The 27,454-nt window shown below is 40.7% G+C and overlaps 2 protein-coding genes and 1 pseudogene across 2 annotated transcripts in view; 2 read left to right on the top strand and 1 right to left on the bottom strand.

Moving 5' to 3' along the window:
* The first annotated feature begins 211 nt into the window (after window positions 1-211).
* On the top strand, window positions 212-644 carry LOC119529309 (interferon-induced transmembrane protein 3-like). The gene has a single exon (XM_037829575.1). The coding sequence runs from the start codon at window positions 227-229 to the stop codon at window positions 626-628; it is 402 nt and encodes a 133-aa protein (XP_037685503.1). The 5' UTR covers window positions 212-226; the 3' UTR covers window positions 629-644.
* A 14,366-nt stretch (window positions 645-15,010) lies between these two features.
* The window catches only part of LOC119508756 (transmembrane and coiled-coil domains protein 1), a 330,776-nt gene continuing 318,332 nt past the window's right edge, over window positions 15,011-27,454 (top strand). Inside the window, exon 1 of the mRNA XM_037802556.1 lies at window positions 15,011-15,121. The gene's annotated coding sequence lies outside the window, so the exon portion shown is untranslated. The remainder of the gene's footprint in view (window positions 15,122-27,454) is intronic.
* LOC119527140 lies at window positions 19,604-20,263 on the bottom strand (annotated as a pseudogene).

Raw genomic sequence — 27,454 nt, 5'->3', positions numbered from 1 at the left:
TGATTTAGAGTGGAGGTTTGGGGTCACATGGACTCATCTCAATCTCTGGAGTGGCAGGAGATGGAGGTCAGCCACGTGAGCAGTTGACCATGTTTACATGACCAAGTCACAATAAAGTCTCTGGACACCAAGCCTCGGGTGAGCTTTCCTGGTTGGCAATACTCTGCGCATATTGTCACCCATAGTTTCAAAGAGACGTTAACGAAGCCGATCCAGACTCGCCATCATGAGCCGCGCTTCCCAAACCGTCTTCACTCGCGCCAACGCTGGCCTCCCCCCATCCTATGAAATCCTCAAGGAGGAGCACGAGGTGGCCGTGCTGGGGGCCCCCCACAGCTCTGCCCCGGCTTCCAGCACCGTCATCAACATCCACAGCGAGACCAGCGTGCCCGACCACGTCATCTGGTCCATGTTCAACACGCTCTTCGTGAACTTTTGCTGCCTGGGGTTCACGGCCTTCGCCTACTCCGTGAAGTCCAGGGACCGGAAGATGGTGGGCGACATGACGGGAGCCCAGAGCTATGCCTCCACCACCAAGTGCCTGAACATCTTCGCCCTGATCTTCAGCCTCCTTATGACCGTCGTTGTCATTGTTCTTATCGTCACTCTTGGCCTCACTGCTTTCTAGAATACTCGAGATCGTGGAAGCTACTAGAAGCTGCCCTTTGCCAAGGCCCAAGCCCTGCACCATCCATTGCTGGCCTGCGTCTGGGGTGTTGACCTGCCACTATAGCCCCCCTTTTACAGCAGTTTATGACACACGTATCTGTCCAGTTCTGAACATAATAAAGAGCTCTGAGGGTCAAAAAAAAAAAAAAAAAAGAGACGTTAACGCTGTCCTTGACTCTACACAGAGAGGATAACCAAAAGCTCCGTGCATGGAACTCTTCTGGACCCTGTCCCGTGCATCTCTTCCTTAGGCTGATTTTAATCTATATCCTTTACCATTATAAACCATAGCCATGAGTATCACAGCTTTCGGTGAGTTCTGGGAGTCTTTCCCCCAAATTACTGAATAGAAGGGTGGTCTTGGAGACTTTCAAACTTGTAAGTGGTGTCAGAAGTGAGAGTGGTCTGTGGACTGTTCTCTAACTTTAAAGGATGCATAACCTGAATTTAATCATGAGTCACATCGGACAAACCAAAATTGAGAGATTTCTATAAAATAATTGGCCTATATCCTTTAATAATGACAATGCCATGCAAGACAACGAAAGGCTGAGGAACTGTTCTAGACTAAAATAGTCTAAAGAGACTTGACAATTAAATGCAATACCTGATCCTGGACTGGATCCATTACTGGTGGTGGTATTGGAGAACTCTAGGGACCCTACCAAGATAATTGACAACATAGGAATATGGACTGTAGATTTGATGAAAGTACTGTTCACTGTTAAATTTATTGAATTTGATATGGTGGTTTGCAACAGAAGAATTATTGTTCTTAGGAAACCCACTAAACTGTTACGGGTAAAAGAGCATGATGTTTGCAGTACTGTTAAATGATTCGGGGGGAAAAAAAAGAGAAAAATGACTAAATAAATGTGACAAAATGTTTAAAAATTGCTGGACCTGACTTGGACAGATATTTGTAACACCACTGTTCAAGGCAGCATTAATCACAATAGCCAAAAAGTGGAAGCAACCCAAGTGTCCACCCACAGATGAATGGATAAACACAACGTGGTGTGTCCATACAATGGAATATTGTTTACCCTTAAAAGGAATGAAGTTTTGATGCATGCTACAACATGGATGAGCCTTGAAGATACCATGTTCAGTGAAATGTCAGACACAAAGGGACATATATAGCATGCTTTCACTTATATGAAATTATTAGAATATGCAAATTCATAGAGATAGAAAGGAGACTACAGGTTACTAGGTGTGGGAGGTGAGAGGGAATGGGGAGTTAATGCATAATGGGTAAAAGTTTCTGTTTGGGGTGATGGGAAAGTTCTAATAAAGGATGCTGGTGAGGGTAGCACAGTGTTATGCATGAATGTGATTAACACCACTGAATATTATTATGCTTGGGAGTGGTTGAGATGGGAAAGTTTACCTTGTATATGTATTTCCACAATTTAAAAAAGAGAGAGAGAGACTAAGGAAACAACTAAATGCAATAGTTTGATCCTGGACTGGATCAAATAATAGAGGAGAAAATCCCAAAAAGGACATTATTGGGAAATAGGAAAAAAAAATTGGAAGATAGACTATAAGCTTTATATCGGTGTTAAATATTTTGAACTTGATAACTGTACTTAAGGTGGTTGCAGAAGTGAATATTCTTGTTCTTAGAAAATGTACATGGAGGTACTAAGTTATCAAGGAACATGATGTATACAATCTACTCACAATGTTTAAAAAATAGATGATAGATGATTGATAGATAGATAGAATGATACAGCAAATGTGGCAAAATGTGAAAAGTTGGTGGATCTGGGTATCTGGGTGGAGGGTATGCTGGAGTTTTCTGTATGGGTTTTGTATTATTTTTGCAACCATCCTATAAGTTTGAAATTATTTCTTGATCTCGATTAAGAGCATACAGGAGTTCTCTAAATTACTCTTACAAATATTCTGTGAATTTGAAATTATTTTCAAAATGGAAAGTTAAAAAAATATTCCAAGAGTACCCAACTGCTAAGGGTAGAGCTGAGATTTAAATCCAGGCTGTTTGGCACCCAGAAACTCTCTGCTGTGTCTCTATCAGTTAGTGCAATCATTCCCATTTTACAGAGGAGGAAATTGAGGCCCAGGAAGGGAAAGGGGTTTTCACTACATCACAGTGGGAGTTGGTTGTGGCATAGGTATCAGAGCACTGGTGAGATTCCACCACTCTCTTAGAACTTCCCTGTTGATAGAGCTGAGCATCCTGCCTTGAGAGAGGGCTCAGTGTTTCTCTGGTGCCTCTTCAGACCACTTGCTGAGCTGGTCATTTCTCTTACATAGGACCTTGTTGGCCTCATGTGTGGATCCATGGACAATGGGGACTTAGAAGTTTATATTTAATTAGGGGAGTGGCCAGGAGAGGTTTCATGGATTTAGTTGCATCCTCCTCCCTGCTGTTATGACATTTATTATATTGTCTGCCCTGCCCAGCACCCCTCCTTCTTTTGGGGACCTATTCCCCTCTATTTTCCAACTGCCATGTGGTTCTGGTGGTCCTGCCAATCACAATGTCCCACCTTCATTGCCACGATTGATTGATGTAGGGGTGGGCCCTGGACTCAAAATGGGCCAATCCAGGTCTTTCCCTGAGATTTTTTCTGGACTGCGATTAATGAAAGCAAGATTCGATTCAGGCCTTCTAGCGTGAGGCTATGATACCTGGGGCTCCAGAACTGATGGCAGCCACCTTCCCCACCATGGGGAGAAAGCTGGTCTGATAGGAAGAAGCCAAGAGAAGCAGAGAGGAGAGAAAGAATCCTGGGTCCAGGTAACTCTGAGTTCCTACCCTTTCTGTGGTTATGTTCGCTACACCAGCATCCTTCCAATAAATTGCCCTGATTTTGTATAAGCCTGTTTGCTTTGGATTTCTATCACTTGAAACCAAAATAGACTGATACTCCTGAGATCCTGATCACCAGAAATTCTGGACATGAGGTCCCAGCAGGGAGAGTGACAATCTTGTTCCCCTGGTGCGGAGTACTTCTTTGGCTCTGCTCAGATAGAGGTGGGGCCATGAAAGTTGGCACCAAGACCTCTTCCTACCAGCTTTGTCCAATTCCCAAGGAAGTACATGGTGTCTGCCGTCTGGATATGAGCCACTTATACTCACACATACCATGTACCCAGCGCCTCCTTGGACTTGGCCTTGCTCTATCCCTTTTGGGGTGAAGGCTAAGTCAATGGAAAGAATATGTGGATTATTCAGGTGCAATAAAAAGAAAAAAGGAGAAGGGGGACTAAAGCTCATCCAGGCTGCCCTCTGAAGTCCTTGGGGGAGGCAAAGGAAGGAGTTGGGAAAAGTTCTTGTCTTAGTTTTCCAGGGCTGCTGTACCAAGTACCACAAACTAGTGTTGGTTTAAACAACAGGAATTTATTGTCCCCCAGTTTTGGAGAAGTCTAACTTCAAAGTGTCAGCAGGATCATGCTTTCTCCAAAGTCTGTAGTGTTCCGGTGGTGGCTTGTGGGCCACCCGTAACTCAATCTCTATATCCATCTCATGGCCTTCAGTCTCTATCTCTCTCCTCCCCCTAACCATGTCCAAATTTCCTCTGCTTATAAGGACTCCATCATATTGGATTAAGACCCACCCTGATTCGGTCTGACTTCATTTGAACTAATAACATCTTCAAAGATCCTATTTACCAGTGGGTGCATATTCTTAGGAGCAGGGGTTTGAACTTGAACCTGCCTTTGTGGGGGACGTGATTCAATCCCTATCAGTCCTCTCTGCCAGGATAAAAGGAGATTGGTCACAATCCCTTACTTTGCTTAACTTTTTTAGCCTATTTTTACATACTAAATTAAATACCATAAAGTGTACAAATCTTAAGAATACATGTCTATGTATGTACCCACCTGTGTAACTACCACCCTGATCGAGATAAAGCACGTTTTCAGTACCCACAAAGACTCCCAGTCAATCCGCTTTCTCTACTCTGACTATCCTATTATTTTTTATTTTTTTTGTTTCTTTAAATTAATTTTTTACAATACTGACCCCATACAAAGAACTCCATCATACCCTGACCCCCCTCCCCCGATAGCTCAATCCACCAACCTTAACATGCTGTCACATCGATATTTCTTTCCCTTTCTTCCTCCCTCTCTCCCTGCATATCTATCATCCATCATCTATTGCTCTGTCTTCTGAACATATGAGAGCTAGCTGCACACATCCTTGAACATACACTATAATTCACGTATACACTTCCCATGAACAAGAACATTCTTTGACCATTCTAACCTACCTCTATCATCTTTGTTTAGTGTTGCTTGCTCTTGAATTTCATATAATGGAACATTTAGTATAGGCTCTTTGTGTCCGGCTTCTTTCACTCAACATAATATTGGGGATACCTGATCTTTAATGCTGGCCCAGTACTCTTATTTGATCTTCTCAGTGCTCCTATAATAATAGCCAATATTTGTTGGGCTCCAGGTGCCATTTCAAGCTCTTCACATGTATATATTCATTAAATCCTCACAATGTATCTGCAGGATAAGTTCAAGCGGGGAAACTGGGGCATGGAGAGGTGAAGTCATTTATCCAAGACACAGGTATGAAGTGCATTTATGATGGATTGGAAGGCAGGATATTGGGGGTTGAACCATGCCCCTCATAAAAGGCATATTCAAGCCTTAACCTCTGGTCCTGTGGGTGTGAATCCATTTGTAAATAGGACCTTTGATGATGTCATTTATAGTTAAGGTGAGGCCAGACTGAAGGAGGGCGGTCCTTAATCCAGTATGGCCGAAGAAGTCAACAGAATCCAGAAGAGCAGGCACAGGGAGAGAGAATTTGCCATCTGACAGAGGATTGCCAAAACACCACGGACTCAGAGAAAGCAAGCCCTGACAATAACTTGATGTTAGACTTCCAACCTCCAAAACTGTGAGACAATAAATGCCTGTTGTTTATGCCAACCAGCACGTGGTATTTGTCATAGCAGACCTGGCAAACTAAGACACAAACAAGCTGTTCCGGTTTGCTAATGCTGCCAGAATGCAAAACACCAGAAATGGACCAGCTTCTATAAACGGGGTTTATTTGGTTACAAAGTTACAGTCTTAAGGCCATAAAGTGTCCAAGGTAACACATCAACAATTGGGTACCTTCACTGGAGGATGGCCAATGGCATCCAGAAAACCTCTGTTAGCTGGGAAGGCGTGTGGCTGGCGTCTGCTCCGGAGTTCTGGTTTCAAAATGACTTTCTCCCAGGAAGTTCCTCTCTAGGCCAAAGCTCCTCTTCAAAATGTCACTCTTAGTTGCTCTTGGGGCATTTGTCCTCTCTTAGCTTCTCTGGAGCAAAAGTCTGCTTTCAAAGGCTGTCTCCAAAATGTCTCTGTAAACTGCAGTTCCTCTCTCAGCTCCTGTGCATTCTTCAAAATGTCCCTCTTGGCTGTAGCAAGCTCACTCCTTCTGTCTGAGCTTATAATCAGACAGTAAACTAATCAAGGTCCATGCTGAATGGGTGGGGCCATGCCTCCATGGAAATTATCCAATCAGAGTCATCATCTACAGTTGGGTGGGTCACATCTCCATGGAAACACTCAATCAGAGAATTACAATCCAATCAACACTAATACATATGTCTGCCCACACAAGATTGCATCAAAGAACATGGCCTTTTCTGGGGAATACAATATATACAAACCAGTACACAAGCCATCTCCGGAGTCCATGTAACCACTGCATTGCATGCCTATGAGGTAGGAGGCTTCCTATTTTACAGGTGGAGAGAGTCTAAAGAGGTAGATCTGAGCCTTGGGATGCTCAAATTGGGTGATGGAAGGAAACGTGCTGAAAAGAATTAAGGGTTGTACAAATATAAGGCAGAGCTATCCTTTATTTAATACAAACAGGACCATCATTCATTCACTTATTAATTCAACAAACATTTATTGAGCACCTAGAGATACCTCAAAGGTCAGAGTTAAGAATGACACAGACAAAATCCCTGCAGTTGTGGAGCTCACAGTCCAGAGAGGAAGGAAGATGTGTAAAAGGAAATTACATGTGTGTCGGGGTAAGAAATGGGTATGTGTGTTGGCTAAGCAGCAGCAGTTAGGATGTTTCGAAAGTGCATGATGGGGAAAGCTGATTTTGCCTGTGGGGTCAGGGAAGTCCTCCCTAAAGAAATGACATTTAAGCTGAGACCTCCAAGATCAGCAGAGTTGGAGAAGGAGGGGTACCAGGCCCAGGAAACAACACAAGCAAAGGCCCTATGGTGAGAGAGAGAAACTAGCAAAATAATTAGGAATTCAAATTTGTTATACAGCAGTTACTTGCTTTGCTTTCACAGAAATAAAATTCTTTTGACAGTTTCAATGCTTATTTGCTGTGATATATCATGATTACTAGATGTGATGATCATTTTTGGGTCACTCTAGACGTTAAACAGTTTTTACTAAATTTAAATTTTGTTTACTGCTTACCCATATTAGCAAAGTTAAAAACATACCAAAAGAGAAAACAGTGTTTGGAAATATGATAAATTATTGCTGCAAAGTTATATATACATATATATATTTTTAATTAAATTCGGTTTTATTGAAATATATTCACATACCATACTATCATCCATGGTGTACAAATCAACTGTTCACAGTACCCTCACATAGTTGTGCATTCATCCCCCAATCTATTTTTGAACGTTTTCCTTACATCAGAAAGAATCAGAATCAGAATAAAAAATAAAAATAAAAAAAGAACACCCAAATCATCCCCCCCCATCGCACCCTATTTTTCATTCAGTTTTTGTCCCCATTTTTCTACTCATCCATCCATACACTGGATAAAGGGAGAGTGATCCACAAGGCTTTCACAATCACACTGTCACCGCTTGTAAGCTACATTGTTATACAACCGTCTTCAAGAGTCCAGACTACTGGGTTGGAGTATGATAGTTTCAGGTATTTACTTCTGGCTATTCCGATACATTAAAACCTAAGAGGCGTTATCTATATAGTGCATAAGAATGTCCACCAGAGTGACCTCTTGACTCCATTTGAAATCTCTCAGCCACTGAAGCTTTATTTTGTTTCATTTTGTGTACCCCTTTTGGTCAAGAATATATTCTCAATCCCATGATGCTGGTTCCAGATTCATCCTCAGGAGTCATACTCTGCATTGCCAGGGAGATTTACACCCCTGGGAGTCGGGTCCCACGTAGTGGGGAGGGCAGTGAGTTCACCTGCCAAGGTGGCTTAGAGAGAGAGAGGGCCACATCTGAGCAACAAAAAAGTACTCAGGGGGGGCCTCTTAGGCACAATTATATGCAATTCTTGCTGCAAAGATATTGCAACACTTTAGTGGAAGTCAGGTTATATTTTAGCAAACAACTTGAGGTTTTTAGTTTCTCTACATTCATATTCCAAGAATATCATCATTAACTAATGCTAATCTGTTAATTTGAATTGTAAATTTTTAATAGTCATTGAAGTTCATGTTCATTGTAATTCTTCAAATTACATAGGTCATCTATTCCAGTGTTTTCCAAACTGTAATATGCGTATGAATCACCTAGGAGTCCTGTTAAAATGAAGCCTTTGATTAAATTAACCTGGAGTAGGGCTGCAATTCTGCATTTGTAACAAACTCCTAGGTGATTCCACTGCTGCTGGTTTAGTGAATAATTTTGAATAATAGAGATCTAGATTAGAAGATCAAAAAGGTCATTATTTTCTTTCAGTACCATAAACGTTTCTTTTAAAGAAGACATTGCAATTTCTAATGTGGGGAAAGCAGAAGAAATTGATTTTAAAATTTAGTTTTGGATCCTAAATGAGCTGATTGAATGATTTGTAATGATTTCAAAACTTTTTTTGTATTTTCTGTTTGGAGAATATGAAACCAGTATCAGTAGCCTCTGCAACTTATTTTGAAATCAATAATCTATTTTTTGTAAGCATCATGACTTAGCTTTTCTTTGAAGAATTTCTTAATACCTTTGAGGTTTTAAGGAGCATTATGTACATTGGATTATTATTTCTGCATCATTTTTCTTAAACCATTAATTTTACTTAAAGCATCAGACCAAGTTAGTACTAAACTAAAAAATTCAGACATGGATGCGTTTGTAAGTAGAACTTTGGCTGGTGGTTTAGGACCCATATTCTTTATTAATATCAAAATAAAAAAAAAGAGCATTGCATACTGCTTGTGATTGAGTTTTTACTGGCATAATAGAAGCAACTTAATTTTCCCATCATTGTATTTTCAATACACTCCAATGTTTAATAAAAACTCTGGACCCCAAGGCTTGGATGAGCTTCCCCAGTTGACAATGCTCTGTGTGTGTTATCACACTTAGTTCAGGGAGGAGTTAACACTGTCCTTAACTCCACTGGGAGGACAACTGGAAGCTCCACCTGGGGAACTTTTCAGGACCCTATCTCATGTGCCTCTTCCCTTGGCTGATTTTAATGTTTCCTTTTCCTGTAGTAAACTGTAACTGTGAGGATAACAGCTTTCAGTGAAATCTGTGATTCTTTCTACTTGAATTACTGAAACTAAAGGTGATCTTGGGAACTCAGAATTCTACAATTGGTGTCAGAAATGAGGGTGATCTCAGGGACAACTCCCAACTTTGTATTGTGTGGATTGGCAGTCCTTTCCTTTTAATTGCTGCTTAATATTCCATTTTATGGATGTATCACATTTAGTTCATCCTCTTACCTGCTGATGGGTATTTGAGTTGTTTCCAGTTTTTCAAAACTGGAATAAAGCTATTACAAATACTTTTTGCAAGTCTTGGCGTGGATGTATGTTTCCATTTCTCTTGGATAAATACTTATATGACAGCCTTTTTGAGGTGTCAGCTAGGCTAGGCTACAGTGTCTGGCTATTCAATCAAACATTAATGTAAATGTTGCTGTGAAGGTGTTTTGTAGATGTGATTAAAGCTCATAATCAGTTGACTTTAAATAGGGGAGCTTATCATAAATAATCTAGGTGGGCCTGATTCAATTAATTGAAAGACCTTAAAAGCAGAGTTGGGGCTTCCCTCAAGAAAAAGAAATTCTGCCTGTGGATAACAGCTTCAGCCTTTGCCTGAAATTTCCAGACTGCCCTTTCTGATGGCCTCTCCTGTGGATTTTGAATTTGCTTATTTAGCCCCCCAAATTGTGTAAGCTAATTTCTTGCAATAAATCTCTCAATACATATCTCCTACTGATTTTGCTCCTTTGTTTGAATGCTAACAATACAGATTTTGGTATTGGAAGTGGTTCTAGAGGATTAGAATCTTAGGAATGAGTTTTCTGAATTCTGGGTTTTCTTGAGTTAGATTTCTAATCTGATTACATTTAAAAGTACAAGTGATTCTATTTCCAGGGGTAAAGAGGGCACAATGAGGCATTAGATATTCCTAATCAAATACCTATAGAAAGCAAGGTCCTTATTCACCATGTATTTGCTACCTTATAACATTTTAGTCAAACTGAGAAATATAATGGGTTTGGTTTGTTGCTTCTAGTCAGTTCTCGAGGAAGTGAGGAAAGAAAAGGATGAGCTCAGAGCTTCATATTCCCAGTTCAAGCTGTGTATACATGACCTGAAAGCTTCTATATCTGCCCTGAAAGAAACCCTTTTCTCCTGTAGCCACAGTGCCAAGATTTTTTTCTTTTTTTAAAATTCAATTTTATTGAGATACATTCACATACCATACAGTCATTCATAGTATACAATCAGTTGTTCACAGTACCATTATATAGTTGTGCATTCATCACCACAATCAATTTTTGTACATTTTCATTACCACACACACAAAAAGAATAAGAATAAAAATTAAAGTAAAAAAGAACACCCAAAACATCCCATACCCCCATCCCTCCCTATTTTTCATTTACTTTTCATCCTCATTTTTCTACTCATCTGTCCATACACTGGATAAAGGGAGTGGGAACCACAAGGTTTTCACAATCACATGATCACACTGTGTAAGCTACATAGTTATAAAATCAACTTCAAGAATCATGGCTACTGGGTTGAAGTTCAACAGTTTCAGGTATTTCCTTCTAGCTATTCCAATACACTAAAAACTAAAAAGGGATATCTACATAATGCATAAGAATAACCTCCAGAATGACACCTTACTCTATTTGAAATCTCTCAGCCACTAATCCTTTATTTTGTTTCATTTCTCTTCTCCCTTTTGGTCCAAGAAGGCTTTCTCAATCCTATGATGCCATGGCCAAGCTCATCCCTGTGAATCATGTCCCATAGTTCCCAGGCAGATTTTTACACCCATGGGAGTCATGTCCCATGTAGAGGGGAGGACAGTGAGTTTATCTGCAGTGTTGGCTTAGAGAGAAAGGCCACATCTGGGCAACAAAAGAGGTTTTCTGGGGGTGACTCTCAGGCACAATTTTAAGTAGGCTTAGCCTCTCCTTTGCAGTAACAAACTTCATAAGAGCAAGCCCCAAGATGGAGGGCTTGGGGGCCAAGATTTTTGAAAACCAAACCCAGAGTCTCATTCTGCAAGTGGCTGATAGAGATGCTTTCTGAAGCCTTTGGCAGGCCCCTATAGGTGAATCACAGTGCAGACCCTTAAGATTTTAGAGATAAGCCCAGCCCTGCCATTCTCTGCAGATGACTACTTTCCTTTTGAGAAACAGCTTTTGGTTTGCTACTGGGCCTTAGTGGAGACAACACTTAACGATGTGCCACCAAGTTACCATGAGATCTAAACTGCCGATGATGAACTGGGCATTGTCCACCCACCAAGCTGTAATGATGGGCATGCACAGCAACACTCCATCATAAAATGGAGGTGGTATATACAAGTATGTGCTGGAACAGGCCCTGAAGGACCCAGTAAATTGCATGAGAAGGTGGCTCAAATGCCCACGGTTCCTGCTCCTGCTACATTACCTTCTGTCTCCCAGCCTCTATGGCCTCGTGGGGAGCTCCCTATGACCAGTTAACTGAGAAAGAGAAGACTCTGGACTGCGTTACAGCCTGTTTTACACATATGCACAATATGCAGGCACCAGGCAAAAATGGACAGCTGATGCACTAAACCCCCTTTCTGGGATGTCCCTGAAGGACAGCACTGGAAGCAAATCCTCCCTCCCACTTGGCAGAACTTCAAGCAGGGTCCCTGGTTGTTCATTTTGGCTGGCAGGAGAACTGGCCAGAGGTTCCGTTGGTCTAGAGATTTTAGCTCCCATTGGACGGCTCCTTCCACCAAGAGTCACAACAATGATTCTATTGTACTGGATAGTTAAGACAGCCACCTGGCCACTTTGGGCTCCTCATGCCTCTAAATTAACAGGCACAGAAGGGAGTTCCTGTACTGGCTGGGATGACTGACCTTTATCACCAATGGGAAATTCGGTTGCTGTTACACAATGAAGATATATTAATAACAATTAACATGATATCACAGCATTAAGTTACAGGATATCAAAGGTGAAGAGGGAATATCACTCAGTGACTTTGTATCCTCTTTTGGGGAAAGGGTTATCTTGTTTTGCTTGAAATGCAGGATAGTTAGGCAGAAGTATGATTTTGTTATTGCCTTTATTTGGAGCTTAAGTATGGTTAAGGAAATGTGTAGGAGTGGAATTGCTGGATCATCAGTCTTTTTAATTTTAGCTATTCTAATGAGAGTGTAGTGGTGTCTCATTGTGGTTTTAATTTGCAAATTCCTGGATGACTAAAGATGCTGAGCATTTTTTCCATTGCTTATTGGCCATTTTTATATCTTCTTTTGTGAATTGTTTACTAAAATCTTTTGCCCACTGTTTCACTGGGTTGCTTGTCTCCTTAGTATTCAGTTATGAGGATTCTTCATATATTCTGGATACATCTTTCGTTGGACTGCAAATTCCCTCCTCCCATTTTATGGCTTGCCGTTTCATCTTCTTAATGGTGTCTTTCTAAGAGCACATGGTTTTAATTTTGATGAAGTTCAGTTTATGAGTTTTTTCTTTTATTCTTCATGCTTTTTGTGTCTTAAGAAGTCTTTGCCTATCCCAGGGTCACAGAGATCTTTTTTCTGTATTTTCTTCTAAAAGTTTGATAGTTTTAGCTTTTACACTTGAGTTGATCATCCATTTTATGTTCCTCAGTGGCGACTGTCAGTGCTCCTGAGCTCCCTAAATGCAAACCACACCAATCTAGAATCTAGGAGTCAACTGTGATAACTCCTTCTCCTTCTCCCATCCAATTCATCAAGGCCTCTCCATTTTACCCCCTAAATATTGCTCTTCTCTTCCACTACCATCCTGTCTTGCCTTGACTCTTACAGTAGCTTTCTAACTGGCCTCTCTGCACCAACTGTGAGCCTCCTCCAGACCACTTTTCACACTGCTACCCAAAAACAGAAATAATGATCAAGTTATAAGCCCTGCAATCCTGCTCAAAAAGAAAATCAATAGCTTCCCAAAGCTCTCTTATTGAAGAACCAAATTCTCTTTTTTAATTTATTTTTATTTTTTAAAATTCAGTTTTATTGAGATATATTCATGTACCATACAATCATCCATGGTGTACAATCAACTGTTCACACTACCATCATATAGTTGTGCATTCATCACCCAAATCTGCTGAACATTTTCCTTACACCAGAAAGAAACAGAATAAGAATAAAAAATATAAGTAGAAAAGAACACCCACATCATCCCCCCATCCCATCCTATTTTTCATTTAGTTTTTGTCCCCATTTTTCTACTCACCCATCCATACACTGGATAAGGGGAGTGCGATCCACAAGGTTTTCACAATCACACTGTCACCCCTTGTAATCTACATTGTTATACAATCGTCTTCAAGAGTCAAGGCTACTGGGTTGGACTTGGTAGTTTCTGGTATTTACTTCTAGCTATTCCAATACTTTAAAACCTAAAAAGTATTATTTATATAGAGCATAAGAATGTCCACCAGACCGACCACTTGACTCCATTTGGAATCTCTCAGCCACTGAAGCTTTATTTCGTTTCATTTTGCATCCTTCTTTTGGTCAAGATGTTATCAATCCCATGATGCCGGGTCCAGATTCATCCCCTGGAGTCATATCCTGCATTGCCAAGGAGATTTACACCCCTAGGAGTCAGGTCCCACGTAGGGGGGAGGGCAGTGAGTTCACCTGCTGAGGTGGCTCAGTTAGGGACAGAGAGGGCCATGTCTGAACAACAAAGAGGCACTCAGGCGGAGACTCTTAGGCACAATTATAAGCAGATTTAGCCTCTCCTTTGCAGTAACGACCTTCATAGAGGCAAGCCCCAAGACAGAGGGCTCAGCCTATCAAGCCCTCAGTCCCCAGTATTTGTGACAACATCATTAACAATCCAGGTGAGGAAGTCCAACACCTCCGCATCCTCCCCCCGCTCTTCAGGGAGGTGGAATATATATTTTATTCTCTACCCAAATTACTTTGGGATGGAAGCAACAAATTCTTACCTGGGCTCTTGCCTACCTCTCCCCACCCTCATACTCTCTATTCCACCTTCAGTGGTTCTCTTAGTGCCCCATTCTGGCTATGCCAAAACCCCTTCCCTTGGTCCTAGTTAACTCCTTCCAACTCAGCCTTCAGATTCCAGCACTAACATCCTCAACTTAGTTAATTTTCCCCTATACAGGTACTCTTAGCACTATGTACCTCTTAGAGGAGCTCTTACTAATTGCAAATTTAATTTTGTGTGATTCTTCCGTTAACATTTTCCTCCTCCACCAAATCTCAAAATCCATGAGGCCAGGGACTCTGTCTCCACATTGTACTCCCAGCTCATAGAACAGGGCCTGGCACACGGAAGAAACCTCAATACATAACTGATGAACGAATAAATAATTAGGAAAAAGGGAACCATAAAGGCACGGGCTGCTTGCTCTTATTGGTTATATTGGACGCGAAATATTAACAGCCTCTGCAGTTTTCTTAGCAGGGGCCGAAAGTGTGCTAGATCGGAGAAGGCAGGTCTCGCGATCCAAGGTAAGGAGAACAGGTGTGTGCCTCGGCACGGAGGCCAGAAACTCGCTCAACTCTACGTTGCCCCGGATCCTCCAACCCCAGAAAATGGGGACAGAGCAAAAGACCACCCTCCCGGGTCTCAAATGCAGCCGCTCAGCCCAACGTGGCTAGGGACCGCGTGGGTGGGCGGGCTGGGGACGGGGCCACGCCTTCCGGGGCTCGTTCCCTCCCCCTGCGGCGTGCGCGCGCGCGCCCGCCCGCCCATCCACCGTCCGGCGCGTGCGCCGCTGGCCGGGGGCGGAGGTTATGGGCGGCGGCGGACGCGCCCGCTCTCTGTGCGCATCGCGCCGGTTCGCGCTCCCGCGCCGGAGCTGAAGCGGCGGTGGCGGAGGCTGAGGCGGCGCGGGGGGAGGGTCGGGAGGGGGGTGGCTGGGGGGATGGACCGGGTGCTGCGGCCGCAGCGGCAGGAGCCGGCGCTTGAGCTCGAGCGACGGCTCTGGCGGAGACGCCGCCTGCTCGTCTACTCCCCGCCGGTGAGTGAGCGCCCCCGTCCCGGAGGCTGGCGGCCGCCGCTGCCCCCTCGCAGTCCCTCAGCCGGTGGGTGGGGAGAGTCATGAGGGGAGCGTGGCCGAGCGGCGCCGCCGACGCGGGCCCGGCCTCCCGCTCGCGGCCTGGTGCGGCTCGGACCCTCGGTCGCCGCCGTTCGGGAATGAAACCCCGGGCCTAGGGCTCAGCTCGCAGCATCCCGGCAGGGCCTCTTTCCTTTCCCGGCTCTCATTCTGCTGTCATTTTGACCCTGGGATTTCTTTCCCCAGCCCCTCCTCGCCTCGCCCCCTCCCCAGCACCCATCTCCAGGGCCGAGGTGAGGGAGGGGGTGTGGGGAGTTAGGCCGAGGCCCGAGGGACTGTTGGGGGGGGGGGTGTCTTGGGTCCTGGGAGCCCTCTCTTGCCCTGGCGTTCCCAGAAGTTGGCTACCCAGGCTCTGCCATTGCCACCTGAAACCAGTTTTGCACCTTTTGTTTTGATTTTGAACTTGTGCAACGGGAGGAGGGAACCTGCTGTGCTGGGAACCAGGAGAAACCTAGTCTCTTAGGTGCGAGGTGGGATGTGAGTCAAGGCTGGTCCGGCTTGGGTGCCGTTTAGGCAGGGGAAAGGGTCGCAGTGAGTTGCACCTTCCCTAAAGGGCTGGAGATCCGTTTATAGCTTGCAAACTCCTGCTTTTTCAGTCTAAGCGAAGGTGTTTGTGTACAGGGTTGGTTTGATTCGTCCCTGACAACACTGATGGTGAGGATGCCCCAGGTGAATCTGCCGCAGAGTTTCTTGAAGCAGTCCACTTGAGCTTTTGGCTAATTTTTTTCTCCCTTTGCTTTGGTGACAAATTACACATTAGTCTTGGTAAAGCTTAGGCAGTGCTGTTTGGAGGCTGCCTTTTCATCCTGATCTGTTTGTCATAGAGGAAAGTGACCACACACACACGCACACCATACTAATTCAAAATGGTTGCTATAAATGGCATACACGTGAGAAGTACCTGTATCATAAGCATCTCTATGAAAGGTATGAATTCCTGTATTAGCTAATTCTTTAATAAAGCAAAGAATTAATGTTTTCTGACCAGTATCTTAAATTTTGGAAGTGATTGGTTAAACCAAATTCTTGTCTGTGTATTACTTGTGTATAGAAATTATTGTAAAGCCTGGAGAAAAGAATCTTATGGAAGTATACTAATGATGTAAGATTTCTTTAGGAGGTAGATACTTTTTTCCATTTGTAGATGAGAATATTGGAACTTGAATTGTGAGCTGGTGGTAGTTTTACTAGTGCTATAACAAAGGGTGGGATTTTAACTCAATACCTTGTCCCCTATCAGCAGGGCTGAATTGTATTTTTTTTTTTTTTAATTAGACACCCACTCTCTGGCTAGTATAGAAAGATTAAAAAGCTGCTTCTGGTCTGTGGGCGGTAACCTTTTAATTTCTAAAGGTTTTTCAGCTGCTTACAGAATAGGTTGCTAATCAGCAGCATAGGAAGAATTGAGATATTAAAAATTCATTAGCACGTGATCTGGAGCTGTTATAAGCATTTATTAAGGTTTGTCATGGTGTGGATGTTGTGTACTATGTATAGGAAATGAGATTTCTTTTTTCAGAGTATTTGCATCTTAAGATAAACAGAAGCACAGTCAGCTGACAGAATGTTGTGACACTTTGCAATAATTGAGAGAATCTTTTATGAGCAACAAAAAACCCCTGTAGTGTACAATTTGATAAAGAACCCCAGTGACCTGGACTAGTTGGTAGCTACCATTATTTTAAGCTGTTTGCTGCCTCTCTCCACTAGAATATTTTCCCTTTTCTGTAGGAGTTTTTTATGCCTATCGTATTTGCACAAGACCCATAATAGTTGAAGATTTAAGTCGAAACGCCTCAGAGTGACTTCATGGATCATTAATTTATTCATCAAATATTTATTGAGTCTTTACTTTGTTCCAGGAGTTTTTCTAGGTCCTGGGGTATAGTGTGTAGAAATGAGGACTGTACAATAAGGACTGCACAATGAGGACTGCAAATAGTCAAGATAATTTCAGATAATAATATAAACTAGGGGTCAGCAGACTTTCTGTAAAAGGCCATGTGGTCTCTTTTGCAATGATGCTACTGTGCTATAGTAGTGCAAAAGCAGCCACAGATAATACATAAGTGAGTGTGTCTGTGTTCCAGTTAAACTTTGGACACTGAGATTTGAATTTGGTATAATTTTGTTGTTCCGAAAGATTCTTCTGACTTTTTTCCCCCCAACCATTTAAAAATGTAAAAACCACTCTTAGCTCTCAGGCCATACGAAAACATGTGGTGATCTCGCTTGGACTCGTGGGTTTTGGTTAGTTCCTTTATAGAAAACGTTTGCTGAACCCTGATATAAACTGCGGAAAAAAAAAAACAAAAACTGATGTGATGAGTGCCTGGGGTGGGTGGAAGGTTATTAGGGTTGTCTCACTAACGACTTCTTTTGAGTTGTAGCCTAAAAGATGCAGCCTCTTCAGCTTTCCTGGCAGATGGAACAAATGCAAAGGCCTGCAGGTGGAAATGAGCTTCTCTTATGTTTCCTAGCATTAAACTTCTCTATATACTGTGTTGTTCTTGCTTTTGTGTCTTTCCTCATTTTGTTTGTCTTAATTGCCCTCCTGTCAGATTTTAAAAGTCTACCCATTCTGGAATCTAAAAGTTGGAAAAAATCTTAACTTCTTACCCAATTTTTCTTTTCTAAAATGTTCTTAATGATTTTTTTAGCCTCTATTTGAACACCTTTGGCATTTTTAGATAGCTCTGATTGTTAAACTGTTCTTCATGTTGTGATAGGCTTCTACCTCCCTTCTACCCTCCCTCCTACCCTCCCTCGTCTCCCTGATGCTGCCTTACAGAGCCCAAGGAGTGGGGTTAAGTGGAGTTGCACCTCATCCCAGGATTAGGTTCTAAAGTTAGTGTACAAGGCAAAAATCTCCATAGTCACATAGATGAAAACTATACTTGAAAATCCCTTAACTTGCCCAAAAAGTATGGAGTACAGTTTATATATATACAGGTCCAATTCTTAAAGGTCATTGAAGACTGAGAGCCACTTTTGTGAATGGAAGAGCAAGAGGGAAATAAATTGTTATGTAGATATTTGAGTTTTCAAACTCTCTTGCTTTTTAAAACATCTATCAAATCCCTAGCAGAGATTGAGGGATGGTGGAGAATTCTGATGGGCTCCTGCTTCCATGTAGGGTTTATTTTATTCTGTTTGTACATTAGGCCTCGTTACAGTAATAAATGTTTGTAGATGTCTTTGTTGTGACTATTTAAGTGAGATAATATATGTGAAAGCTCCTGACATGTGGTAGGTGGTTAATAAATGTTTGTGGGATTTGAAGCTAAATTTTTGCTTCATTGGGTTCACATACCATCCTTGAAAAGTTGTAGAGAAGAACTTGGCCACTTGCTTCCTGTCTTTCCAAATTGGCATTTCCTGTTGTGGCTCTACTGAACAGCTGTCACTGTATCTGGCCTTAAGTGCTGGTCACATTTTACCTGAGGTCAGCTTGTAAGTTAAATGGGTGTATGATGTAACTCTGTTAGCTTTTCCACGTGACTTTTAAAGTATCTGAGCACTACTCTTATGTCTCCCATTTAAATCTTCACTTTTCAGGGTAAAGTATTTTCTGTTCTTTGAGCTTTTCCTTATTTCTTCATCCTTTCGGTTGTTCTTTGTAAATTTACCAGTTTATCATTGTTTTTTTTTTACTTTGGGACCCTGAAATATATTTTAAGGTACTAACTCAAGTTTTATCTCCTTGATGAAGTCTTTCCACATAATTCTAGGCCTTCTCTATGATTCTAGTATACTTTTATCTAATCTATACTTCTCAATTTAATGTTTTGATGTTTTTGTATTCCATAATTGTTTCATGAGTATTTTTTTTACCTTGCAGTGAGACAACAAACTTCTTAATATTACAAAATTATTAACAAATACCTCCAGGGACAAGTCTATATTATTGAATTATGACAAATTTACTGTCATGAGGGAAAACAATTGTAGTCAGCCATTTAAAAAAATGCCCAACCACTGCTTCTCAATATAGAAAAGACTAAAACTACAAATGGTTTATCATATGACAAATCACATCTCTGTTCCCTTAAATTCCCCTAATTTCATTCATGAAAAGGGGATTTTAAAAAAAGGATTAAAGAGCACTTTACAGCAGCATTCAACTTTCCTATAAAATACTCAACATCTTGAGTATTATATACACTTCTCTTTTTCTTTTAGTAAGGTAGACACTGCCTTCAGAGTTTGTGGAACTGGGGGGAAAAATACCCCATTCAAAACCCTTCTAAAATTTTCTTGGCAGAATAGCAAGTATCCAAGTTAAAAATAGGAGGATCACCTTGTTGCTTTGTTGTCATTCCAAAATTATTTTTTATTGTTCCCCTTCTACATAAACCTCATAAACTTCTACATAAACTGAGGTTTTCAGAAGCAAGACACAACAACTCCATCCTGTGTGGAGTTGGGTAGAAGCTCAGCAGCTGTTTTCTTATTGCTGCAGCAAGGCTTGAATAGATGCATGTCAGTAACTTCCCTAAAACAGCCTTTTTAGATAATCCCACAACATATTTTCTGTCTTTTCCAGAATGTTAGATCTGTAAAGGAAAAGACTGATATTCTGTTATAGTCAGAAGCCATCTCAGTATCTGAGCCATCATCTGACTGGTTCAACTGTAACAAGAAGATTGGGCTGGGGAGGCACTTGGTGTGGTACTGTGAGCACCAGAATTGTGATGTTTAAATTCTTTCTGCAGTTTAGTGATTTGGTTTCTTTTTGTCCTGTTTCCAGACAAAGATTTTACTTTCTTTGGTTTCAGTGTAATCTTTAGACTGCGTCCTGCACTTGCATCTACCATATGATTCCATTTTTTTTTTTTATCCTGCTGGCAGCTTCTTCCATCTTTTCAGAAGCAAGACACAAGCATTGCAGATATCTCCTGAATGAGTCTCATGGAACCCAAAACAGCTCTGGAAGTCCTTTTCATAGTGTTTATTGTCAGTGAATTGAGAACTGGAGCACTTAGCCTTGCAAGTACAGCAGCGTTCTATACTTCAGTACATCTTTGGCTTGTGAAAACCCAACATCTTTTCTTCTGGGCAGTAGTCTTCCAAAAGCAGCCATTCCTCTCACAATACGTTCCCGATGTGCAGCTTGCACTCCAAGCCAGTCCCACTGCAGTTGCTCCCTCCTCCTCAACTGCCTTGTCTAGTCTCTCATTTTTGAAAGACAGTTTTTCCAGATATATAATTCTTGCCTGGCAGTTTTTCTCTTTCTGTGTCTTAAATATATCATACCACTGCATTCTTGCCTTCATGGTTTCTGCAGAGAAATCTGTACATAGTCTTTTTGAGCTTCCCTTGTATATGATGGCTCACTTTTCTCTTGCTGCTGTCAGAATTCTCTCTTTGTCTTTCCCATTAGACAATCTGATCAGTAAGTGTCTTTGTGTAGGTCTGTTTGGAGCTATTCTGTTTGTGGTACATGGCACTTCTTGAATCTGTAATTTTACGACTTTCGTAAGAGTTGGGAAATTTTCAGTGATTATTTCCAGAATTATTCTTTCTGCTCCTTTTCCCTTCTCCTTCTGGGGTCACCGTAACCCATATATTTATGCATTTTATGTTTTCATTCATTCCCATGAAACCATGCTCGTATTTTTCCATTCTTTTCCCTGTTCTTTTATGTGTATGGTTTCAGATGTTCTGTCTTCGAGTTATGAATTCTTCTTTGTGGTCACCCAGGGTCTTCTTTATATCCTTCATCTCTTTTGCCACATTTTCCTTCAGCTCATTGATTAGATTTAGATTTGTTTGAACATCTTTAATTAGTTGTTTCAACCCCTTTCTCTCAGTTGAATTGTTTGTTCCTTTGGATGGTTCATATCTTCATGTCTCCTAGTGTGATTCATGAATTTTTCCTATCTACACATCTGATTTTCTTTATTAGTTTATTCTGGGGATCCAGAATAAACTCTTTTACCTAGGATTTTTCTTGTTGGTTGGCTTTGTTCTCCATCTGTTCTTTGGCATTTAGTTCAACTTATTCTAGACCTATAGCATAGCCTCTGTTTAGTTGATCATAATTTTTCAGCTCTTGTTTTTCTGGTTTTTACCCTGCCTGTCTGTAACCTTTTTATGAGGGTGTTCCCAGATGTGATCAACAAAATCAGATTTTCCTACTCCAGACAGGCCCAGGTCTTGGGAGGAGGGTTGAATCTGTATCAAGGTTCCAGATCTTTGCTTCAATCTCAGCCATTACACCAATTCCAGACTGGTGTAAGATGGGTGTCTGGTCACAGAATTCCTCCAAACAGTTGCTCCAGACAGTTCCTTTCTATTTACCAGACGATACTGAAAAATGATATTTTAATTTACTGCAGTGTTTCTTTTTTTCTCTGAAGCCTTTCAGCACATCAAGGATCCAGGGAATCACCAAGAAGGGAGCTCATGGTGTACCAGCTATGGCTTCTGCATCTGCACCAGCTCAGCTCTTTTCATTGTGTTTCCCAAGTCCTGGATCAGCTCTATGTCAGACTTGTGATAGACAGATCTCAGTCATCTCTCTGTATATTTCTCCCAGGATTTCTATGTTTGGTCATTCTGGCTTGACTGTCCTTCAGTTGTTGGGAAATTGCCTGGTTTCCTGGCCAGTCTCTCCAGGAGGAGATGCTCTTCCTCATGGAGTAATAATTGCATGTGCTGATATTGAGCCTTGATCCTCATCTTCCATATAGCTACATAATCCTGAAAGGCATGGATTTTGCTAGTTTCTTGATTTACATTTTTGTGTGTGTTTCCTGAGTCATTTTCTATAAAGTGCCCATTCTCTTTCAAAGTTCCTTCTTTCTCTCTATTTAGAATCTTAAAGATACCAAATTACTTTATAGTAATTTGACATCATACACACTGTATTCCTCAGTCACCCATTCCGCTGCTCTGTGGCCATGACCCATGTGCTAGGGGGAATCAGAGCAAAGCCTACAGAGTTGGTTCTGGTTAACTTCATAAAAGAGCTCCTTTGCCTCCTTGTGTGTCCCAGAGATCTGAGCCTTAGAGCTCTGCTCATGGCAGGGTCTGGCCATTCTGTCAAAGAAACTGGCTTTCTCAGCATGATATTGGTTTTTTTTTTTTTTTTTTTTTTAATCATCATTTTATTGAGATATATTCACATACCACGCAGTCATACAAAACAAATTGTACTTTCGATTGTTTACAGTACCATTACATAGTTGTACATTCATCACCTAAATCAATCCCTGACACCTTCATTAGCACACACACAAAAATAACAAGAATAATAATTAGAGTGAAAAAGAGCAATTGAAGTAAAAAAGAACACTAGGTACCTTTGTCTGTTTGTTTGCTTCCCCTACTTTTCTACACATCCATCCATAAACTAGACAAAGTGGAGTTTGGTCCTTATGGCATTCCCAATCCCACTGTCACCCCTCATAAGCTACATTTTTATACAACTGTCTTCGAGATTCATGGGTTCTGGGTTGTAGTTTAATAGTTTCAGGTATCCACCACCAGCTACCCCAATTCTTTAGAACCTAAAAAAGGTTGTCTAAAGTGTGCGTAAGAGTGCCCACCAGAGTGATCTCTCGGCTCGTTTTGGAATCTCTCTGCCACTGAAGCTTATTTCATTTCCTTTCACATCCCCCTTTTGGTCAAGAAGATGTTCTCCATCCCACGATGCCGGGTCTACATTCCTCCCCGGGAGTCATATTCCACGTTGCCAGGGAGATTCACTTCCCTGGGTGTCTGATCCCACGTAGGGGGGAGGGCAGTGATTTCACCTTTCAAGTTGGCTTAGCCAGAGAGAGAGGGCCACATCTGAGCAACAAAGAGGCATTCAGGAGGAGACTCTTAGGCACAAATACAGGGAGGCCTAGCCTCTCCTTTGCAGCAGCCGTCTTCCCAAGGGTAAAACTTATGGTAGAGGGCTCAACCCATCAAACCACCAGTCCCCTATGTCTGTGGTCATGTTAGCAACCATGGAGGTGGGGTAGGCGAATACCCCTGCATTCTCCACAGGCTCCTCAAGGGGGCACTACATCTTTTTTTTTTTTTTTTTCCTTGTTTGTCTTTTTTCTTTTTTTTTTTTTTTAACTTTCCCTTCTTTTTTCAAATCAACTGTATGAAAAAAAAAGTTAAAAAGAAAACAAACATACAATAAAAAAACATTTCAAAGAGACCATAGCAAGGGAGTAAGAAAAAGACAACTAACCTAAGATAACTGCTTAACTTCCAACATGTTCCTACTTTACCCCAAGAAAGTTACATAATATAGCAACATTTCAGTGAACTTGTTCCTACTACATCCATCAGAAATTAACAGACCATAGTCATTCCTGGGCATCCCCAGAACGTTAAACAGCTTATCTGTTCTTCTTGGATTATTGTTCCCCCTTCCTTAATTGCTCTCTATTGCTAGTTCCCCTACATTCTACATTATAAGCCATTTGTTTTACATTTTTCAAAGTTCACATTAGTGGTAGCATATAATATTTCTCTTTTTGTGCCTGGCTTATTTCGCCCAGCATTATGTCCTCAAGGTTCATCCATGTTGTCATATGTTTCACGAGATCGTTCCTTCTTACTGCCGTGTAGTATTCCATCGGGTGTATATACCACATTTTATTTATCCACTCCTCTGCTGAAGGACATTTGGGTTGTTTCCATCTCTTGGCAATTGTGAATAATGCTGCTATGAACATTGGCGTGCAGATATCTGTTCGTGTCACTGCTTTCCTATCTTCCGGGTATATACCGAGAAGTGCAATGCCTAGATCGAATGGTAACTCTATATCTAGTTTTCTAAGGAACTGCCAGACTGACTTCCAGAGTGGCTGAACCATTATACAGTCCCACCAACAATGAATAAGAGTTCCAATTTCTCCACATCCCCTCCAGCATTTGTAGTTTCCTGTTTGTTTAATGGCAGCCATTCTAATCGGTGTGAGATGGTATCTCATTGTGGTCTTAATTTGCGTCTCTCTAGTAGCTAGTGAAGCTGAACATTTTTTCATGTGTTTCTTGGTCATTTGTATTTCCTCTTCAGAGAACTGTCTTTTCATATCTTTTGCCCATTTTATAATTGGGGTGTCTATACTATTGTCATTGAGTTGTAGGATTTCTTTATATATGCAAGATATCAGTCTTTTGTCAGATACATGGTTTCCAAAAATTTTTTCCCATTGAGTTGGCTGCCTCTTTACCTTTTTGAGAAATTCCTTTGAGGTGCAGAAACTTCTAAGCTTGAGGAGTTCCCATTTATCTGTTTTTTCTTTTGTTGCTTGTGCTTTGGGTGTAAAGTCTAGGAAGTGTCCGCCTAATACAAGGTCTTGAAGATGTTTTCCTACATCATCTTCTAGGAGTTTTATGGTACTGTCTTTTATATTGAGATCTTTGGTCCATTTTGAGTTAATTTTTGTGTAGGGTGTGAGGTAGGGGTCCTCTTTCATTCTTTTGGATATGGGTATCCAACTCTCCCAGCCCTATTTGTTGAAAAGACCATTATAACCCAGTTCAGTGACTTTGGGGGCCTTATCAAAGGTCAGTCAGCCATAGATCTGGGGGTCTGTCTCCGAATTTTCAATTCGATTCCATTGATCAATATGTCTGTCTTTGTGCCAGTACCATGCTGTTTTGACAACTGTGGCTTTATAATAAGCTTCAGAGTCAGAGAGTGTAAGTCCTCCCACTTCGTTTTTCTTTTTTAGAGTGTCTTTAGCAATTCGAGGCATCTTTCCTTTCCAAATAAATTTGATAACTAGCTTTTCCAAGTCTGCAAAGTAGGTTGTTGGAATTTTGATTGGGATTGCATTGAATCTGTAGATGAGTTTGGTTAGAATTAACATCTTAATGACATTTAGCCTTCCTATCCATGAACATGGAATATTTTTCCATCTTTTAAGGTCCCCTTCTATTTCTTTTAGTAGAGTTATGTAGTTTTCTTTGTATAGGTCTTTTACATCTTTGGTTAAGTTTATTCCTAGGTACTTGATTTTTTTAGTTGCTATTGAAAATGTTATCTTTTTCTTGAGTGTCTCTTCAGTTTGTTCATTTCCAGCATATAGAAACATTACTGACTTATGTGCATTAATTTTGTATCCTGCTACTTTGCTAAATTTGTTTATTAGCTCTAGTGGCTATATCGTCGATTTCTCAGGGTTTTCCAGATATAAGATCATATCATCTGCAAACAGTGACAGTTTTACTTCTTCTTTTCCAATTTGGATGCCTTTTATTTCTTTGTCTTGCCAGATTGCCCTGGCTAGCACTTCCATCACAATGTTGAATAACAGTGGTGATAGCGGTCATCCTTGTCTTGTTCCTGATCTTAGAGGGAAGGCTTTCAGTCTTTCACTATTGAGTACTATGCTGGCTGTGGGTTTTTCATATATGCTTTTTATCATATTGAGGAAGTTTCCTTCAATTCCTACCTCTTGAAGTGTTTTTATCAAAAACGGATGTTGGATTTTGTCAAATGGTTTTTCAGCATCTATTGAGATGATCATTTGATTTTTCCCTTTCGAATTGTTAATATGTTGTAATACATTGATTGATTTTCTTATGTTGAACCATCCTTGCATGCCTGGAATGAACCCCACTTGGTCATGGTGTATGATTTTTTTAATGTGTCTTTGGATTCGATTTGCAAGTATTTTGTTGAGAATTTTTGCATCTATATTCACTAGGGAGATTGGCCGGTAGTCTTCCTTTTTTGTAGCATCTTTGCCTGGTTTTGGTATTAGATTGATGTTAGCTTCATAAAATTAGTTAGGTAGTGTTCCATTTTCTTCAATGTTTTGAAACAGTTTGAGTAAAATTGGTGTCAGTTCTTTCTGGAAAGTTTGGTAGAATTCCCATGTGAAGCCATCTGGCCCTGGGCATTTATTTGTGGGAAGATTTTTGATGACTGATTGGATCTCTTTGCTTGTGATGGGTTGGTTGAGGTCTTCTGTTTCTTCTCTGGTCAGTCTAGGTTGTTCATATGTTTCCAGGAAATTGTCCATTTCCTCTACATTATCCAGTTTGTTGCCATACAGTTGTTCATAGTATCCTCTTATAATTTTGTTATTTTCTTCGGGATCTTCAGTTATGTCACCTTTTTCATTCATTATTTTGTTTATATGGGTCTTCTCTCTTTTTGATTTTGTCATTCAAGCTAGGGGCTTGTCAATCTTGTTGATCTTCTCAAAGAACGAACTTTTGATGATATTTATCCTCTATTGTTTTTTTGTTCTCTATGTCATTTTTTTTAAATTAATTTACATTTTTTTATTATTTTTTATTTTTTATTTTTTTTAATTCAGTTTTATTGAAATATATTCACAAACCATACAGTCATCCATGGTATACAATCACCTGTTCACAGTATGATCATATAGTTATGCGTTCATCACCACAATCTATTTCTGAACATTTTCCTTACATCAGAAAGAATCAGAATAAGAATAAAAAATAAAAGTGAAAAGAGAATACCCAAACCATCCCCCCATCCCACCCTATTTGTCATTTAGTTTTTACTCCCATTTTTCTACTGATTTTTTTTCAATTTTTTAACTTTGTTTATCAAAAAATTGAAAACAAACAGGCAAACAACAACCAAAAAAACCCCACAACATTTCAAACAAAGCAAAGTAATTATTTTAGGTTATTTGTTTTCCTTAATCCATTGCTTTGTTTGAAATGTTTGTTCTCTATGTCATTTATTTCTGCTTTAATCCTTGTTATTTCTTCTACTTAGTTTAGGATTGGTTTGCTGCTCATTTTCTAGCTTCTTCAGTTGATCCATTAGTTCTTTGATTTTGGCTCTTTCTTCCTTTTTAATATATGCATTTAGTGCATTTAGTGCTTTAAATTTCCCCCTCGTTACTGGTTTTGCTGCATCCCATAGGTTTTGGTATGTTGTGTTCTCATTTTCATTCATCTCTATATATTTAGCAATTTGTCTTGCTATTTCTTCTTTAACCCACTGATTGTTTAGGAGTGTGTTGTTTAACCTCCAGGTATTTGTGAATTTTCTAAGTCTCTGATGGTTATTGACTTCTAATTGTATTCCATTGTGGTCAGAGAATGTGCTTTGAATAATTTCAATCTTTTTAAATTTACTGAGGCTTGTTTTATGTCCCAGCATATGATCTATTCTGGAGAAAGTTCCATGAGCACTAGAGAAGTATGTGTATACTGGTGATTTGGGATGTAATGTTCTATATATGTCTGTTAATTCCAATTCATTTATCAGATTGTTTAGGTTTTCAGTTCCCT

The sequence above is a fragment of the Choloepus didactylus genome, chromosome 1, assembly GCF_015220235.1.
Source record: "Choloepus didactylus isolate mChoDid1 chromosome 1, mChoDid1.pri, whole genome shotgun sequence".
Classification (NCBI taxonomy): Eukaryota; Metazoa; Chordata; class Mammalia; order Pilosa; family Megalonychidae; genus Choloepus; species Choloepus didactylus.
The sequence above is the reverse complement of the archived record's forward strand: the minus strand, read 5'-3'. Positions and strand labels throughout refer to the sequence as shown.

Bases quoted from the DNA above. Each gene is read 5' to 3' on its own strand.
- LOC119529309 (XM_037829575.1), top strand. From the start codon at position 227: ATGAGCCGCGCTTCCCAAACCGTCTTCACTCGCGCCAACGCTGGCCTC.